The sequence below is a fragment of the Protomyctophum parallelum genome (genome assembly GCF_964188405.1).
Source record: "Protomyctophum parallelum genome assembly, chromosome: 14".
Classification (NCBI taxonomy): domain Eukaryota; kingdom Metazoa; phylum Chordata; class Actinopteri; order Myctophiformes; family Myctophidae; genus Protomyctophum; species Protomyctophum parallelum.
Window position 1 is genome coordinate 35,854,976 of NC_139709.1, and position 19,961 is coordinate 35,874,936.

The 19,961-nt window shown below is 43.0% G+C and overlaps 2 protein-coding genes across 4 annotated transcripts; one reads left to right on the forward strand and one right to left on the reverse strand.

Moving 5' to 3' along the window:
* Positions 1-11,027, reverse strand: LOC310870954 (uncharacterized protein). The gene is made up of 6 exons (XM_083782351.1): positions 10,583-11,027; positions 8,541-8,807; positions 7,464-7,527; positions 3,500-3,727; positions 786-926; positions 1-382 (listed from the first exon to the last, which is right to left on the reverse strand). Exons 1-6 carry the CDS (start codon positions 10,679-10,681, stop codon positions 48-50), a joined length of 1,134 nt encoding a protein of 377 aa, XP_083638477.1. The 5' UTR covers positions 10,682-11,027; the 3' UTR covers positions 1-47.
* Positions 11,028-12,216: 1,189 nt separating this feature from the next.
* LOC310870951 (uncharacterized protein) lies at positions 12,217-19,961 on the forward strand. Of its 3 annotated transcripts, none has more exons than XM_083782345.1 (5): positions 12,217-12,720; positions 13,996-14,105; positions 17,430-17,547; positions 17,964-18,355; positions 18,662-19,961. In XM_083782345.1, the coding sequence occupies exons 1-5, from the start codon at positions 12,390-12,392 to the stop codon at positions 19,121-19,123; spliced, it is 1,413 nt and encodes a 470-aa protein (XP_083638471.1). In that variant the 5' UTR covers positions 12,217-12,389; the 3' UTR covers positions 19,124-19,961. The 3 variants fall into 3 exon arrangements, with proteins under 3 accessions (XP_083638471.1, XP_083638472.1, XP_083638473.1); XM_083782346.1 differs by having other exon boundaries at positions 17,970-18,355; XM_083782347.1 differs by having other exon boundaries at positions 17,481-17,547.

The following is a 19,961-nucleotide window of genomic DNA, read 5'->3' on the forward strand; positions in this document are numbered from 1 at the left end:
ATTTAGTTGTGAAAAACAGGTCTGCGCCCCGAAAGTGGGTCACAAGCCTACGTGTGAGGAAACAACATGCCTTTAGAAGCCGATTGCTCGCCATGCAGGCCCGACGGGTCGCGGTAAAGGCCAAAGTTCATCGCGTCCGAGTCATCGTACTCAAAGACGGAGTTGCTGTTCTCGGAGAGTTGACAGTCGGTAGAGGTGGAGCCCGTCATGCTGAGGATCTTCAGGCCGAACGGCTCACTGTCTGATGTCTCGTTCGGGTGGAACGCGGGAGGAGGGAATGCCATCTGAGATTTGGACGGCTTGGTCCAAGACAAACTCAAGTCTAGTTCTGCTTTGTTCACCGCGGTCTGACACGACTCCATCAATGCCTTGTTACTGTGACCTGCAGGAGAGGAGAGGAGAGGAGAGGAGAGGAGAGGAGAGGAGAGGAGAGGAGAGGAGAGGAGAGGAGAGGAGAGGAGAGGAGAGGAGAGGAGGACCAAAAAGATAGAAGCATTGATATGGTAACCGGGACCTAAAATTAATGTTTTAATAAGCTCCCAACATCGTACTTTATCCCAATAAGGTAAAAATATTATGAATTCTAGATTAATGCTATTTTTTAATAAAATCTCATGTTCTTGTGAATGACGTAGGTGGGTTTAATAGCTTTCCTCAAGATATCTGGAGAATGGCATGGATTGTGTTAAAAACCACAGCTCCTCTCACCAGCAAATCACAACGGCACACAGAGAGATTTGGTGCATTTATAGATCGATGTAAATTAACAAAATTACAAACTGTACCTCCAAAATACGTTGTGACGTGTCTGCTGCTACTCGACATGGTGGGAACCAGGGTCCGTTCTTGGAGCACCAGGTGAACATCTGAGTCCATCTGTGCATCGTAGGAGCAAACCTCGTCCCCTGCTTCCTTGCCCAGGCCTCCTAGTAACAGACACAGTAGTAGTAGCTCTTATATTGACTAGTAGGAGACAACAAACCACTGTACATCTGTACCACTATCACACTACCTTTGCATAAGAAAAATGGCCAAGTAGTGTGAGACACACACACACACACACACACACACACACACGTAACCGTGCGCAGATAGGACCGATCTATTTATTTGTAAACTGCAAAGGAGCTCCACTCAACATGCATTTTCTGTAGCTCCGCCTCCACTGATCTATAAGTCCACAACGCTTCGCGGATGCAATGTGCTGTGGGTCAGCTGCGTTCCCTGCTGTGTTGTGAAGCAAGAAACAGCACCAGAACGCAGAGACATACAGCTGTGTTTTCAAAGCACTATAATGTTCAGATGAGAGCTAGCCACATACACAGCATTTAACATTAAAACGTCAAATGTAAATGCAAAACATCCAGCCACAATCGTTCATTAGTTCACTTGAAAACACAAGTGCTATTGCTACTGCTAATCACAAAGATGTGTAGCTCTATGCTGCTCTATGCTGCCCGGTCCCATCAAACATTACCACTCAACGCAACAGAGGCTGTACAAGATCTCCACAAAAGTTTCCTCGTTTCCTTATGCAGATCGGCTACGGTCGCCGTTTGATGAATTTGATTTGTCCTAATATTGGTCGTTGGTCCTAATAACACTTCTTACTGCTAGACCAGGGGCCTATTTCACGAAACTTGGATTAGAGATTAAGCCGGGCTTTAACACATATCCTGGCTTAATATATCCTGGATCAGTGCTTAACCGGTTTCATGAAAGCTGGTTGATCTTGCCAGATTAACTTTACCAGTTAACCTGGATATGTTGAGGCTTGATTCGGTTTCATGAAAGTGATGCTACATAAGTTACCATGGAAACTAATGCTTTGGACTTAGCCTGCTCCGGACCAGGCTAACAGCCAGGTTTAACCTAATCCTGATGTCTTTACTGTTCATTAAGCAGTCAAACTGATCACAAACCAATGATGTTTTCCAGATTTATTCAATTATTATGGGTTTATGTTGCCTTATTTGTATCGGTCTGCATTAAAGGACTAATTTAAGCACTATATAAAATCAAATAACCAAAATATATAGGCTGCACAACATCATGACAGCTTGTGAGCTTGTAGATCAGCTGCTTTTGGTGAATGTTCCCCATGAATAGGTTTGCTGTCGTGCAAGTGCACGGTTAAGAAGAATTATTATATTATATTATATTATTTTTTATTATTTTTGTAAAAGTGAAAACCACTAAATATTACCATTACTCATTGTTTTACAACATATTACCATTGTAACGTTTCACCCACTACTAGTCCTACATACTTACACCTAGAAACCCCATTCAAACCTATTTAGGTTCATCCTACGGTGGACATGTGTGCCTGAAAAGGAATCTTTGAAATGTTTCATAGTTTTAGAAATAGTGCTTTCAAATTTGAGACATTTATAGGCAGATAGTGGCACTTCAAAAAATCACTTTCACGAAAAACTCCATTCACACTTTGTAAAATTCAGCTTACTGTGGAGACACATGCTGGAACTTTTTACTTTGAAATGTTTTGTAGTTTCTGAGTTATTTAACTTAAACGCCCAATGCATTCTCAATGGCAATAGCACAAACTTTGGCATGCTACATGAACCCATGACCCGGCCCTGTCTGGGCAACAACCCCCTTCCCCAAAGGTAGCTCCCTCAGAGGAGGGAGTTATGGCAAAATATCACAATGCGACAATATCATTATGCTTACAATATTAAGAATTCTGTTTTAAGTTAATAGTAGTGGTAAAATGTAAACTATATTTTTGGGGTAGTTAATCATTCAGTCTATCCACTATTATGTTCTCTCTTTAATTACAGCAGCAATATTTATTTTAGAAGCTTAAGTCCTTGTATCAGTAAGTCTTGAATAGATTAGTAAAGATAATGAGATATACAGAAGGGGGCTGTAATGCAACTATTAAGGATGCAAACTGCCTTAATACCCCATTAAGAAGAAGGATCAGTAAATCTGTGATCCACATAAGGGGTCTAGAGACAAAAAGCCAGACTGTCTATTAAGCCAGGCTTGCTAATCCCGGCTCGCCAAATCCACCAATTCTGAGCCTCGCTTGGCTTTAGTGGAATGGAATAAACCAGGCTGTAAAGATCAGGATTTAAAAAGCCTGGCTTTGGCCTAAATCCTGGATTAGTTAATCCAAGTTTCGTGAAACAGGCCCCAGGGCAGGCTGACTGAGGCGGGGAAGCCGGGCTGCTTGATCCCTGTAGCGGACATGCACACACAACTGCTTCGGTCATGTCATTCACACCACGGCCATCACTACACTGTACACATCCCCTCCACCCCCCTTAATAGTTTTTTTGCGGATCTACACTGATCTCATAAATGGTTCATATGAATTTATGAAATCCTGAGGACAGAAATCCGTCCTGGGGAAGGAAAACTATAAGCCCTGAGATCTGCCATGTTCAAGTTTGGGTCCCGAGCAGCAAACTCTGGGCAACTTTGGGTCTCGACCTGAGAAGTTTGGGAACCTCTACCCTATTGCGCTTACCTACTAGCTGGCTGGAGCAGCCAGGGTTGTGCGAAGGAGAGTCCAGCGTGTACTGTGGAAAGCCCTTCTTCCGTTTCCCCATGCTCAGTGTTTTGAAGGTGTCCATCTTGCTCTCAGGTGGACAGGTGCTCTCGTCTCTGCTTGGCCAGACCCTCTTCTTGCTCCTGGCTGTGTCCCTGTCCCCGAGCACTCCGCCCACGCCCCCTCCCTCTGAACAAATCTTAGCACCTGAGAATGAGACAGAGGTCAGAGAGGTCGTTGATGGCGACAACGTTTGCATTAATCTCTGCCCGTTTGAAAGAACCTTTATAGGTTTGAAACTTTTGGTCCTTTAAAAGGATCCATGGCTAATATGACAACATCTTAAAACATTATAATTGCCCTCTATTACTAAAAAACACACAAAAAAACACCTTAAATATTTATTTATTTCATAAATAGAGAATCTTTCACTCAATAGGGACTGCTCCTGTCGCAAGTTGATGATGTCATATGTTCATGTGTGGTCCAGCTCTATGGAATTATGGAATGCACGTGCTAATAAAACAAATCACACCCGTGTGAAGTGAGTGGTGCAACTCTGTGTGGGGGTTCCCGGGGGGGAACGCACCCAGGGTGCCGGCCCAGTTCCGGCGAGCCGCCCCGCGTCCAAAACGGTAGAGAAATGACAGAGTTACCATGTGGGGGTCCCCGGGGGTGGGGGGTTCCAGACCCCCAGGAACGCGCCCAGGGGGCCGGGCCGGTTCCGACGTGCTGCCCCGTGTCCGAAACGGTTGAGAAATGACAGTTACTGTGTGCCGGTCCCTCTACTGTACCGGTGTACCCTCTACTGTACTGTACTGGCACAACCGAAATCATCATATATACAGTTAATATGTGCGTGTGTGTTTGGTTGCGCACAGGTGGTGAAAAACAACCATTCTGTTTTCATGCTCATACCTACCCAATAGCCAGCCAGGCAGGCACCCACCCACACACATAAGTCCATAAGGGGGTGGTTGCACCACTCAAAAATATTTGAAATATTGCTTTGTTGCTCATATTAACTTTAGGAAGTATTAAGTTGTTTTTAAGTGGTGCAACCACTTCTACATCCAGCAATGTCCGTATGTATCATGTATCATGTATCCGTCTTGAGCACGAGTGGTGTGCGCATGCGTGAAATTGGAACGAGAGAAGTATGTGACATGGCTGGCACCTGCTGGACGCAAACGATACAGAGAATGCCATGGAAGAGGGAAACAAAATCATAAACACACACAGGCCCGGTTTGGCCATCGGGAGCACCGGGACTATTCCCGGTGGCCTGCCGTCCTAGTGGCCTGCCTGGCTGTCCAAAAAAAAAAAAATATATATATATATTATTATTTAATTTATTTTGCATCAGGTCAGGCCAGCCAGCCAGAACCAGCGCAGCGCAGCGCTTAAATGCGCAGCAAAAAAAATCTCTCCTAAACTGAGGCAGGCCAGCCACAGTCAATTTCAATTCAATGCAGCGCACTGCCCCTCTCTCCCCCATCGTAAACAGAAAGGCAACGTGCTCTCACACACTGCTCTGTGATCAGAGGGGTAGGGATTGGTCAAAATGACGTTACTGAACGTTTTTTTAGAAGAATCGATACGTGATTGGTTAGTTTGGCTTTTTGGCCCGCCCTCTACACCATGCAGCATGGCCCGACTGTGAGAAAGGAGAGGCGGAGTTAAGGAGGAAGAGAGAGAGAGTGCAGAGAAAGAAAGAACAGCCGCTGGTTATTATTCAACGTCACGTCGACAAATTTAAATTTTAACGTTACGTTTTAATATGGATCCAAAGGGAAAGAAAAGGAGGCCAGGTGGAGCTGAAAGGGAGAGGGTAAAAAAAACAAAGAGCCCGTGAGGAGGAGGGGGCAAAATGTCGCAAATTGACAGAAATGAGTCCCCTCAGTCCCCAGCATGCATTCTACTGAGAGTAGTGACAATGATGATGCTCCAGCAACAACAAGTAAGTTTATAAACAGTAAACACTGGTGGTTCTTCTCAGTGGTGGAAGTACTCTACAAGTAAAAGTCCCATTAAAAATGTACTAGTAAAAATACAAAAGTATTGGTATCACTATCAACAACATCATTCACTGGTCATATAAACCTTTTGACTTATACAGTCAGTTTGTCAGTGTGGTTGTGCTGTATGTGCTATCTTTTAGTGATTTTGAGCGAGTTATACATGCCTTCATATCTACGCGGTTGGACTACTGTAATGCCTTGTACGCTGGTTTAAACCAAGCCTCCCTTGCTCGACTCCAGCTAGTCCAAAACTCAGCCGCTCGTCTACTCACAGGTACTCGCAGACGTGAGCATATCACACCTGTCTTGGCCTCCCTTCATTGGCTCCCTGTCCGCTTCAGAGTGGATTTTAAAATTATTTTATTTGTCTTTAAATCTATAAATGGTCTGGCTCCTCTTTATCTGTCTGACCTTATTGAGGTTTATACTCCTGCTAGATCACTGCGGTCTGAGGGCCAGCTAAACCTCAGGGTCACAAAGAAGACCCGCTTAAAGTCCAGAGGCGACCGAGCCTTTTCTGTTGTAGACCCTAAACTATGGAACGCACTCCCCTCCCACGTCAAATTGGCCCCCTCCATCGAGACCTTTAAATCCCGCCTGAAGACCCACCTCTTTACCTTGGCTTTTAACCCCGCCTGAGTTCCTTTGGTCCTTGTATATGTTTCGTCTCACTGTGATGCTGTTGTTTTTCTGTTGTTTTCTGTAATGTGTCTCAGTTGTTGTCACTGTTTGTACTTTGTTTTCTCGCTGTTGTTTTTCTGTGTGGTAGCTTTAGTGCACTTGTTTTTATTTTATTTTATTCTCCTGTACAGCACTTTGTAAACTCTGAGTTTTAAAACGTGCTATATAAATAAAGTGGATTGGATTGGATATGTGGGTGCAGCTGTTTATATGCTTGTTGTTTTGATTGTGTGTGTGTGTGTGTGTGTGTGTGTGTGTCACAGTGTGTGTGTGTGTGTGACTGTGTGTGACTTGCAATATGTTTGTGACTTGCAGTATGTTTCTTTCCCCTTTTTGCTTCCTTTACGATGAAGTCCTGTTCTGTTCTTTAACTAGAAGTGTCTATTTGTACGTCTCTAAATACCCCCACCTTTGTCTGACTGTTTTCTTTTGTAGTACAGTGTGTGTCTTATGTTAATGGAGGGAAGAAGTTAATAATATAAATAACATCAGATCATGGTACATTTCTCAAGTGAAATTGCTGAGGCATTCAGCCTAGCTGACGGGAGAGAAATAGAGAGAGAGAGAGAGAGAGAGGGGGGAGAGGCGGGGCTCACTGACTGCCTGATTCACAATTTCACATGCATCTCTCAATCATTCTGTCAAACGTCACAGTGCGTTAGTCAAAAAAAATAGTGCCGTTAAGAGGATTGTAAGTTAACTAGTTAATTATTAACTAGTTAACTTACAATCCTGGACGCAAACGATACAGAAAAGAAATTGGAACGATACAGAGAAGAAATTGGAACGATACAAATTGGAACGATACAGAGAACCAATAGACGGGAGTTGCACCACTTGGTTCACACTGGTGTGATTTTTTATTAGCATATGCATTCCATAGGACTAGACCGCATATGACATCATCAACATGCGACGGGAGCAGTCCCTATTGAGTGAAAGATTCTCCATTTATGAAAGAAATAAAATATTGATGGTGTTATTTTGTAATTCTAGTTATAGAGGGCAAGTATAATGTTTTAAGACATATGTCTTATTAGCCAGGGATCCTTTAAAAAAAAAGTTTGAGAACCACCGTTATTGAAATTGTACATCAGACAATGGGACAAAACCGGTTCTGGGAAATGGTTTCCAAAATGTATGGTATCAATGTTGGATCCGGTTCCGGACCCAAACCCTATAGAACACTCACTTTGAAGGAATAATTGACGGTACTTGATATAGTCTATTGCTGTACTCACCTTCCCCACAGCTATCATCATTGGAGTCTGAATCCTCATCTTTGATCAACACCACATCTGGAAACTGAATGAAACAAAGAAAGTTTGCCAAACAATACCAATTGTACAAACGATGCCACATACGTTAAGTTAATAAACCACGTCCACATTATGTTTATATTAGGAACGTGTTTAAAAAGCAAACATAAAGGAATAGAATCAAATTCTATATACAGACCGAATCATCATCACACATCACCACAACCAAAACTTTGTCTGGGTAGATTATGTCAGGAAAAAAAAGAAAGAAAAAAAACAATAACCAATAGATAGGTCTTGATTCATCAATAGATAAATCGCCTAGAACAGTGGTTCTCAACCTTTACAGGCCACGACCCCCCAAACTGGGGACCCCCACCCTGATAAGCTTGGAATTTTAGGAGTTGAGGCATTAATTAACTTTAGCTTAGCCTGAGCTAACGTGATTGGATCTCACCGATCTGTCTGTCAGCCACGGCCAACACTTCCGCGTTCAGTTTGGGCCGCTGACATGACATTGACATGACATTGACATGACATTGACGTTGACATGATGACATGAGTTAGAAATGTCTCGGATTTCTCCGATGTTGCCATGTCCTCTTGTTATAAGGGACTTTGGTCTTGTTTTTCAGTAAAGTTGCTTGAAAATATTGACAGGTTAGGTCGCGTTTTTTGGGGCTTGTTTCTAAAGTGTATGCTTATTTAGGCTTGTTCCCTAATATTGTTTAAACCTGTGATTCTGCGCAAACATTGTCATAAAGCCAAAGACCCCCATGTATTTGTGCACACGGACCGCCATCTGAATGTTTTGTGCCAGGTTTTTATTAACGGCAACGCAGATTAGCGCCGCTTCGCACACGTTCCCGCTGTCTCCTATTGCTGTTGTATGCATCTTTGAAACATCTCATCTCAACACTCAAGCGACCCCGCGGGTCTCCGTGAACAGACAGTAGGTAAAGCTGTGTCCTATGGAGAGTGGAATAACTAAATTTCAGAAAAGGTAACCTAGGGTTCCGAAAGGGGCTGCTTGCCCCTTGCAAGCATCGTTATTATTACCTCTTCTTGTCTTGCAGCGTTGCTGTCCTCTCCAGCAGTGCTCCCCTCATCACCGACTCGTGGCGGTACGTCCACAGTGTCACCACCACCACCAATGGCCGCCGGATCGCTGGCACATATCAGCGCCTTGAGCCCGCTGCCGTTTCCCCCACCCCCACGTACATTAATGATGGACTCGATGAGGTGCAGCTTCTTACGGAGGTCCTCGTTCTCCTGCCGACTACGAGTGATCTCCAAGTGCAAGACCGCATAGCCCTCATCCACCACCTATGGATAGACATACAGATAGATATTATGTTTGCATAATTGTCACAAACGTTTCCATTCATCTGTATGAATTAATCTGTTGAAAGTAAAAAATATACAGGTATATACAAAAATAGCGGAAATAGTGCAGGCAAGCACCTTGCAAAGAGAGATTTGTCAGCTTGTAGCTCAGCTAGTGTCACTATTTTAAAACGTGTTTAATGTACAACATTAAATACCGGTAGGCTATGGCTACTTATTTGAGTCGAACAATGCATCCTGCATCCTAAAGCCCCAACAACTTTGTCATCAGTAATTCAACAAAAAATACTTATAACACGCACAAATAAATTGCATTAAACAGTCAGGCATTCAGGTATGCGGCCATGCAGAGTCCAAGGCACTTTGGATATAAATAACATCATATCCTGTGTTTGTAAAACTGCTGGGCGGGTTTTTGCGCAACCAAATCGACATTGGAATATAGGCGGTCCTCACTTTGAGAACCCCTGCTTTACATGATTATTGGACTGCTGTGTCCTATATTGAGTGGTCTCAAAGTTTTTTTCTCAAAAATTTCACTCACACAGTGATGTGAAATTGTGAATAGGTTTTCTTTTTTTAAGATTAGTTTTTTACGGGCCCGGGAGTGGCCATTGAGAGAGATATTTTGTAGGCTGATTTGAACTTTGAGATGACTCAATAAGTAGGACACACAGTCCAATAATCATGTAAAGCAATGGTTATCCAAGTGAGGTCCAGGGGTCCCTCCCAGTCAATGGTCGTTGAGGAGGTTTCGGCAAAATCAGTTTACCGTAACTTTAACCCTATGGCTGACATAACGTTAGCCCTAGAATGTCTCTGTTGTTACATATAGATGTTACAGTATTTCACATACCAGAGCCATAGAACACCCTGGTTCACTTCTGGTTGTGGCGCAACATGCACTGCATTAAATGTGATAAAAGCTCCGTTTGTACTCACCCATTAAATAATTCCAAAGACGTGGTGTGAGATATTGTCCTCTACTTTCATATCCATGTGAAAGTTCTGGCACAAAACATGTATTTAGTCACAAATCTCCACTTTTCCACTGCATTCGCACAGACACCTTTCACTCCGGGAAAGGGGTCCAGAATGACAGCTCGACTGAATTTACCACAAACATCATCACGAATTGACCAGGGAAGCACAATTGTTTGGGAGGTTGGCAGGTGCGTTGCGATAGGTGGCGGTGCTGGGTAATTAATCACACCACCTGCCAATTGTGTGCCCCAAACTTTTGTGTTTCCCTGATGACGTTTGTGATGATCAAAGGAAGTTTTGATAAATTAAGTCCAGCTGTCAGTCGTTACCCTTTGAGAAAGCTGTCCGGGTGCAGCTCGTGAAAAGTGGAGATATTCGAGTAAACAAACATTTTATGACAGAACTGTCAGTCTTTCACATGGATATGAAAGTTGATAACCATATCTGACTCCCAAGTCTTTGGAATTATTTATTGAGCGAGTACACACAGAATGTAGACCACATTTATGCCGCCGTTCTGCCACTGCAACCGTAAGTCTATGGAAGTGTTCTATGGCTCTGGTATGTGAAATACTGTAACAACTGTATACCAACAGTTACAGAGACATTCTAGGGCTAACATAACGTTTGATCACAACTGATGTAAAGGGACAGCAATGAATGAATGTACAGTATGAAATATGAATACATGCAGTAACTGTATATTAACACACACACACACACACACACACACACAGACACCCACACACACACGAGCCATTGACACACACCTCGCATATCTCTACCACTGCCGCTTTGGTCAGCGCTCCCATGATGATGTTGAGCTGCTCCTGGAGCACCTTGGGGTTCAGGACGTGAACGGCGGCCATCTTTTCACTTGTGTGACTGACTTGTTCACACCGAAGCGAATTAGCTCAACGCGAAAAGAGAGCGCACCACCTGGTGCGAATTTTACGTAATGACGCGCAGGAGGAAGAAAATTGGGGAAGAAAAAGAAATTCGCTCTAATGCGGATTGACTCCCGTGTGTTGACCTGAACACACAGTTTCGATGTATAAATATTTTTCAGTTCGGATATTCAAAAGCATTAATTTATTCCCCCCCCTATATTTAAAATCAAAATTACCCATACGGTTTAAACCCGTTGGTTATCGCCATACATGCCTGCCTGTCACCATAGACTAGGGCTATGGTGGTCTTCACCACAACAAAGGATCAGCAGGAAGAGCACTGTTTTACGCACACTGCTGTTTTCAAAATAAGAGCGCAGCTGCATCCTAGCCTTGCGGGCTTGGCTGATTTGTTTACAATCTTGCCAGCCCAAGAGAGAAGAAGTGACTGATTTAAGTATTTATTAACAGTTTGCAGAATGGGTACATTTCACATGAATCACAACTCAATAGATGCCTATATATGTATTATCTCTGTTTATATTTTGTACATTGTGGTGATTGTGCCCTGCCACTAAAAGATTAGCACTTTGATGATGCATCATTACACACTAGTACTACACACTTACACAGCATACACAGTACTCCACAATACAATATTTGAAAGATGTCCAGATCTTTTCTTTTTTTTGCCTAGCTGCCCTAGCAGATCAGCTCCTTTCAAATATTGATTGATTGATTGGATTGATTGATCAAAAAGCGGGAACACAAAAGTGTGTCATACAACGGTGACGTCCCGCTGAAATGTATTGCCTATAGGCTATAAACTTAAATTGTAGATCTGATATTTTTATTAATTTGAAAATGTATTATTTATTAAAATACATTTTTATACCTGGGGTCCTGGGCCCACCGAGCGGTCCAGGCACCTCGGCTGGTAATCCTGACAGTGTGTTGTGAGTTCGAGTTCCGATCCGACAACCTTTGCTGCATGTCTTCTCTCCCCATTTCCTGTCAAACTACTATCAATCAATAAAAGGCAAAAAGCCACAAAAATATATATAAAAAAAAATGATTTTTAGATAGATAGATAGATAGATAGATAGATAGATAGATAGATAGATAGATAGATAGATAGGTAGATTAAATCAATTAGTTTGATACATTTTATAACATACTACATCTTATGTGTTTGTTATTAGAAAGATGAGTATCTCGGTCGGAAATCTGCAGTTGTAAAATAGAGAGAGTGACAGTGTACAATTGGAGAACCAAATCATGTATAGTAGACAGCCCCGATACGTTCCCACTTCCCAATTGATCCCTTCATCCTGGATTCCTGGAGTTTTGGTGGGATTCCAAATCACTTCTCAACCAAATGGAGAAGAAGGAACAAGTTTATTTTGAAAGGCGCTTCTGAAACGGACATTGCGTGACCCAAGGAAGAGGAGGAGATCTAACCATCAACAAACAGAATCCATCAATTCCATCTAACAGGCCACCCATCCATCAGCCGGGCCGGGGATGAAAAACAACCAACAACAACGATCCATAAGTGCCGTCACACAGCCACCACCGAGTCCACCCTCACACTTTTCACACATCTAAACAGATCGACAAACGCCTATCTCGATGCCTGCTGTGTGATCGCTTTATCGTCTCATCTTGGAGAGAGAGAGGGATCACCATGGCGACCTACACGGCGTTCCACTCGCAGCTCGCCTCCATCATGGAGGCGTTGACCAAGGCTGCGGTGGCAGAGATCTGCGAGCTGGTGGACGACAGCTACGCCGTGCTGCAGCTGGAGCTGTCCCGCAGCCACAAGGAGAACGACGCGCTGCGGAGCAAGCTGGAGCTCATCGACACCATCATAGCCCGGGGGGGACACGTCGTACCGGGGGGCGGCAGACACCACCACCTCCACCACCAGCAGCAGCACCGGGGGCCGGCGGACATCCAAGACGATTACCCCGGACAGGAGGCCGGGGCCGGCCTGCTCCACCTGGACTTCACCCTGGGTGAGAGAGAGCTTTACATCATGAATATACTATACCTTGTTAACTACTTCAAATTAATTTGCTGTTAGAAGTAGTATTTTTGTGCTAGTTTGTGCAAGCTAGTTTTTCCAAGTTGCAATGTGGCCGATCTGTTTATATTATGAATTTACTAAAGTATAGCCTACATTTCTTAATTGTTTTTTATTTTGATTCTTACTTTAAATGTAAACGTGTTTACAATTGGAGGGAAAGTGGTGGAATAAGTGCTTTACCGAAGTAGAAATTAGTAATAGTAATACCACAACCACAATACACGTGCTGTACAAGTAACATGAGTAAAAGTACTAAAACATTCCTATCAAATTGCATTACCAAAGTTAAAGTAGCCTACTCAATACTCTATTGTCTATACAACTCTTTCAAAAGATAGCTGATCTACAAGCTCACAATATGCACAGGATTGTGAGCTTGTAGATTAAAGAGGGCTTATAATGTATACTAGCCGCAATTTGCAACTCTAGATTTTTTTTACAATGGGTTGAATCTAGAGTTGCAACAAGCTCCATCCACTTCCTATTCATCATTTTTGGTTTGTGATCTGCTTGTCTTAAACGACGTTAAACTCACCAACATTGCAGCTGTAGTCCAAGCTTGAATTATCCTCTTTCAATCTGCCGAGCTTGGATGGATGTCTTGACAGAAAGTAGCTCATAACATCTCTAAGGTGGATTTTTATGAAAAACAAGCTCGGCAGATTGAAAGAGGATAATTCAAGCTTGGACTACAGCTGCAATGTTGGTGAGTTTAACGTCGTTTAAGACAAGCAGATCACAAACCAAAAATGATGAATAGGAAGTGGATGGAGCTTGTTGCAACTCTAGATTCATCCCATTATAAAAAAATCTAGAGTTGCAAATTGCGGCTAAATGTATACATGTTAGCAGTGTTGTGTGTTTTCAATGAGTCTAAAATATGGTTAGGTAGTACTAGTAGTAGTAGGTGTTAAATAAAATGACCCCAAAATTGGTTTAAGGTGAAATACCACCCTTTAAAGGAAAACTATCAATGACTCACCCCATGAATCCTTGAATTCATGGATATTAGTTTTTTTTGTCGTTTTGTTTGAGGTGTTTGTTTTGCAGATTTTTACATGTGATTAGTAGTTCCTATTCCTCATTGTCCTTACTTCAGTTAATATACAGAAAACCCAAAGGCACCTTTCAGCATAAGAAGTTTCCTATTGTACTGTCTTCTACCTGGTTTTAACAACCATTTATTTGTCTTGTGTTTTCCCAGAACGTGCCTTGCCAAGTGGAGCGAAGCAACCTAAAGTCAGTAACACAAGAAGTGGCAGATTTTTGCCCGTAGAGGCTGCGCCAGAGAAACCGCCAGCTGGAACCAAAGAGGTAACGCATCTCTAAATCATCGATCCATCTTCAACTGCTTATCCGGAATCGGGTCGCGGGGGCAACAGTTTCGTCCCAAGCAACATGTGTCTTCCTGGGGGATCCTGAGGCGTTCCCAGGCCAGTGTGGAGATATAATCCCCCCATCTGATCCTTGGTCTGCTAGGGTGTCTCCTTCGAATGGGACGTGCAGCGAGGACCTCGATTTGATTTATACAACTACTGTCTATCGCTGTAGGTAGAAAGAGAGAAACCTATGATTTGAAAGGTTATTCTTATACAGTACATACATTCAAATATTGAATGTATGTACTGTACTGTATGTACCCCATGAAATACTCAATACTCTGTGGTGGTCTCTGTTCTGTGCTCACTCTGCCCTTTTAGGTTCTCCAACATCCGTGCTGGGTCTCCAAAAGTTATAGTTACATACATGCCCTGATTGCTGTTGTACTGTAGATGTGTTCTTTCTTGACCTCAAATGTGCTGAATGAGACAGATGCTAGATTCATTGTTTACCTGGTATCTTTTCTATAGTTTTGAATGTACAGAAACAGAATGTTATGTCTCGACAGATGCTGCTACGTTCACTGTTTACCTGGTATCCTAGTTTATTTGATGCACTATTGTACTGTGTAGAGTGTAGTACTCTACACTGTATTTACCTGTTTATTGAGTTCATGTTTACTCTGCTTACTTTGAATTCTCACATCTGTCACTCTGTATAAGAGTGTCTGCTAAATGCCTACATTATACTGTATATTTTAAGAGGTTCACATCCAGTTGTGCCTTGGGGATGTTGTAACAGCCACACTTTAGTAAGCAAGGCATATTTTTATTTGTATAGCACACATGGACAACAAGGCAAATCAATGTGCTTTACATAAATCATTAACCATTAAGACAACAAGACGCAGAACATTTAGAGTGCAAATGAAACGCATGAAAAGACTTTTGACTACAATCAAAGTTTATTATTACTTATTATTGTGAAATATATTCTACAACTATACAAAACTGTTATGTTTGTAATTTACTGTATCAGTATTGTGCACACTCAAACAGAGTCAAATTCTATATATTTTAACGACTGCCATCATTGCATCACTATTTTGGGCATGTTATTACTGTATTACTATATTGCAAAATGTTTTTAAAATAGCCAAAACATGTCACAGTGTGACACATTGTGAGCTTGTAGATCTGAGAGTGAGAGGAGATGAGTGAGAGGAGATGAAGTCAGCACACCGGTCTTGAGCGCCAAACTTAAATTTGGATCTGAGAGTGAACATATGGAACCAAATGGACGAGTAAGGGTCCATTTGGTTCAATTTGTACACTCTCAGAGTTATGGTGGTCCTTGAAATAATGAAAAGAAAGCAAAAAATACCTTGAGAATCACTGGTATTGTAATTGCAAAGTCCATCAAACCGGTTCTGGAAACAGTTCCTAATGTGTGAGAACCGATTCCGGTTCCCCAATGCTGGATCCAGTTCCTTCAGTGCGCATTGGGCACAAAACCTTTTAAAACCACTGCTTTAACTGTGGTTGTTTGTCTGGTATTGCTAGTAGTAATCCACCATAGTGGCATTTTACTGTAACTAGTGGCGGCCATTCCCAGTCTAACTACTAACACCGTAGAGTGTAGACCATTATGAATAGTGTATGCAGTGTGGCAATGTGTGCACATAATTTTAGTGATGTGCGTCTTCTCCATACAATGTGAAAGCATTTCCCTCACAGGATACGCCTTTGGTAACAGACACTGCATTGTGTGGCAGGGCCCTAAAGATGGCTTCTGTCGCTCACACGTGTGTGTGTGTGTGTGTGTGTGTGTGTGTGTGTGTGTGTGTGTGTGTGTGTGTGTGTGTAAGCATTTGCATTTACAATTAAAATGTACAATTTAGGCATTTACTGCAGCCACAGCAACTTAAGTTGCATTAGTAGAGTAGAGTGCAGAGAGAACAAAGAAATTAACATACCAGGCAAGCAATGAACCTAGACAGTCTAAACAGCAAGCTATCTAAATGACATTTGTAAAGTGTGTGGTCAGGAAAATCTAGGCAACAAAACACAGTGGTGGAAGGAGTAATGATATTATTTACTTAAGTAAAAGTATCAATACCCTATTGTAGAAAGAATCTTTTACTAAGTACAAGTTCGGAATTGGTATTCAAAGATTACTTGAGTAAAACAATATTGGCATCAAAATTTAAGTATATACCAAAAGTAAAAGTATTTATAATGCTTAAGGGCCCATTTCACAAGTTTACAAGCGTATAATGCTTGCTATATAATGTAGAAATATATACATGTATACATACATATATGTATACAGCACACTTAACAACACTCCTCTGAAACAAGTTGATGACTACAAGTATTTGAGTTCATATATATCTTCTTCCCAAAAGGGCTTTCAAACTAGGAAGGTTATGGCCTGGTCAGCCTGCAATGACATGCATTAGATCTGGTCATCCCAGCTTAGTAAGATGTTAAAAGTATGTGTATATGACTATGTAGACGACCGTCTATATTCACCGATACCGATAATGACCCAATATGACAAATAAGGGCCGATCCGATACTTTTCCTGATACCGATACAGTATTGGGACATCTCTACTATTTATTACTTAAACATTTGTTTTCTAATTTATGGAATTTCTTAGATTTGTTCGTGAAATTACTGAAAAAAATCATTGTGAATTTATTTTTAATTAATGAAAAAGCAAAAGGAAAATGTAGAAAACCACAAATAAAGGGACCCATAAAAATCTGTCCGCAAGTTTGCAAACCACAAATGGGTTCCGAACCTCCGAGTCTCCGACCCACTGTCGGGACCCATTTCACTGAAACAGTGAGTCACCCTGGAATAAGAGTGTCTGCTATGCATCCAAAGGAAAACAATGTCTTGCTTTATAAAGTAACTAGGGTACCTGTTAAGCATCAAACCTCTGTAACAACATGCTATTCAAAATTAGCCCATAACATTTATATTACAGCTTTAAGGTGAATGTGGTGCAGTAGTGTTGACATTATAAGACACTGTTGTGTGTTCTGTTTGCTCTTCAGGTGAATGTGGCAGTGTAGTGTTGATTACATATAGTGTGCGTGCGTGTGTGTGTGTGTGTGCGTGTCCACTTGGTGATTTGGCGGCCCCTCTGTAGTAACTCTGCAGACCCCCTAGGGTCCCGGACCCCCCTGTTGAAGACCTCTGGTATAGAGCATTCCACATTTTCGTGGCCGCATAGTAGAAGAATCACGCCAACGTTTGAGACAAATTTTTGGGGAAATTATCAGCGTGTGTTGTGTTCTCTCATCAGGTGAATGTGGTGGCAGACGATCTAAATGAGTCTGACGTGGTTTTAATCAAGGAAGAGACGTCGGTAGAAGATCTCAACGATGACCATCCCACTGATGAGCTGCTCATCAATGATGACGGTACGTGAAGAGTCGGCATGGTGGGATTTATCTTTACACTAGGTTTTTAAATAAGTCCCGGATTGCAGCTTAACGTGCCATTTTAGTTGTTTAGTGGATGTTTTTATGATCCGTGAGTTTAGAATAAGCACGTCGGAACCGTGTGTTTTACTCCAGAGAGATCATAATTGTGGGGATTGAGGACATTGGGTCCATTGTCTAATGAACTGAACACAGCATCAATATCAAAGTAACTCAACCTCAACGTTGCACATCATAAAAAATACTCACTGCGAAAAATCACGATACGTTGCAGCGAGAATGGCGGGAATGCGTTGGAACAGTGTGTGTACTACTGTACTACACGTCGTCCAGACAGCCGATGACTCTGTGGGCGTGACTTGTTTATTGACCTTAGTTTGTGTTCCTTTTGAAAGGTACAGAGATGCAGAAAGTGGAACGTGACGACTGTGAAGAGGGGCCTTCAGGAGTTCTGCTGGGCGCCACCGCCAGCCTGTTGCCGTGGGAACGGGGCGGCGAGGACCTGTGCGACGACAAGCACAGCAAGATGGGGTCTCCCGGGCCGTCGGTGCAGGGGCTGAACGACAACTCGTCGGACGGTGTGTTCGACCTGGCCTCTGAGTCCGACTCGGACACCCCCGCGGGCTCGACGTCGACACAGAAGCCCTTTCTCCTTGGACCCTCTGCCGGTGGCAGCCCCGGGGGCGACTCCCTCCCGCCGACCTTCGACCTGAAACGGGGCGTGTCTTTGCTCAGCTCTCTGCCGTACGACATGGAGCTGGAGATGTGCTCGTCATGGAACAACCAGGTTAATCTATTAATTGGTTATGTAATATTTCAAACATTAATCTAGGGACGGAATTATAGATTGTTTTCTTGGCAATTATTTGTTTTACAGTATATACAGTAGCAACATACTGTACATTTATATATTTGTTTCAGAAAACTTAGGTCAGGATTTAGAAGGTATTTTTAGAATCCTTTTTAGAACTAATAATCTACTAAATCAATTGGTGTGATAACCCACTTAAATCGATACTTTGTCATACAAATAACAGATCCTCTTATTAAAATCAATTAGGAATAATTTGTTAACCGTTTCATTAACAACCAGGGCCTGTCCGCCATGGTGTCCGCCACTGCCTCGACGAATCACCGACCGACGTACCTCAAGCCCGACCACAAGACCTTGGATTCACTGGGGGGCGGGGCAGGGGCGGGGCCGGCCTTCTCCTTAGCCCTGGGCCTCTCCTCCTCCTCTGCCTCATCCTCGTCCAAGTTGGACGCCGCCCTGGACCTCAACCGCTTCTGCCGGGACCGACGCTTCGCTTGCAACTACTGCGGCAAGTGTTTCACGTCGTCGCGCAGCCTGGAGACGCACGTGCGCGTGCACACGGGCGAGCGGCCATACAGCTGCGCTCAGTGCGGCAAGCGCTTCACACAGTCGGGCCACCTGAAGACGCACCAGAGCGTGCACACAGGTGAGCGGCCATTCGCCTGCGAACAGTGCGGCAAGAGGTTCGCCGGCAAACAGAACCTAAGGATCCACCAGCAGAAACACCATCTGGCCACGTGAAGATATGCCAGTGTCTTACAGTAGTGTGCAGACTGAGGTTGGGATCCGGAACCCGGAGGAGTCGGATCCAACGTTGAGGAACCGGAATTGGTCCCATCACATTTTGGAACCATTTATCATCACACTGTCAGAGCTTGGATGTCGACCTCAAGTCTGCTAGACAATTACAATACGGGTGATTCTCAAACTTTTTTAATTTCAAGGACCACCCTAGAGTGTACAAATGTAACCAAATAGACCCATAAGAGGTCCATTTGGTTCCAGAGGGTCCCTGGACCTCACTTTGAGAACCACCACAATAATATGTATGCAATACTGTATGTATGATTGAATTTGTTGTGTTGATCAAAAACTTTAATGAAGATCAAAATGATATATATTTAAAATGAATATACAGTATATAGCAATCGTTAAAGGGAACCAGTGAGGAACCGGAATCGTAAAAATCCCAATCCCAATCATAGTGGACATAGTAAACCGAATCAATGGTAAAATGACACGTACCGTGCCATAGCGGACACACTATGGACCAGAGCTGCTCACACTACATGAGGAGGCACCAGCGTGGAGGCCTGCAGTATTTCCGGACTCGTTTTGATAAGAGAACGCTCGTATGAAGGGGATTTGTTTTTCCTTACCTTTCTCATATATTTTTGGGAGCTTTTTTGCCTTTTATTTCGATAGTACAGTGGAGAGAGACTGACGGGAAAGGGGAGAAAGAGTCGAGGAGTTGCATGCAGCAAAGGTCTGCAGAGCTCGGGAATCGAACCCAGGACTCTGTCAGGCTTCAGGCATCACGGTTAAGACTATTGTTTGGCGAAAGGGCCTTTCTGTGTGG

Excerpts from the sequence above, each read along its gene's own strand:
- LOC310870954 (XM_083782351.1), bottom strand. The coding sequence starts at position 10,681 with ATGGCCGCCGTTCACGTCCTGAACCCCAAGGTGCTCCAGGAGCAGCTC. Across the intron at positions 8,808-10,582 it reads CAGTGGTAGAGATATGCGAG|GTGGTGGATGAGGGCTATGC; the intron begins GTGTGTGTCAAT and ends GTCTATCCATAG. Across the intron at positions 383-785 it reads CGTCACAACGTATTTTGGAG|GTCACAGTAACAAGGCATTG; the intron begins GTACAGTTTGTA and ends CCTCTCCTGCAG.
- LOC310870951 (XM_083782345.1), top strand. The coding sequence starts at position 12,390 with ATGGCGACCTACACGGCGTTCCACTCGCAGCTCGCCTCCATCATGGAG. Across the intron at positions 14,106-17,429 it reads CGCCAGCTGGAACCAAAGAG|GTGAATGTGGTGGCAGACGA; the intron begins GTAACGCATCTC and ends TTCTCTCATCAG. Across the intron at positions 17,548-17,963 it reads GCTGCTCATCAATGATGACG|GTACAGAGATGCAGAAAGTG; the intron begins GTACGTGAAGAG and ends TCCTTTTGAAAG.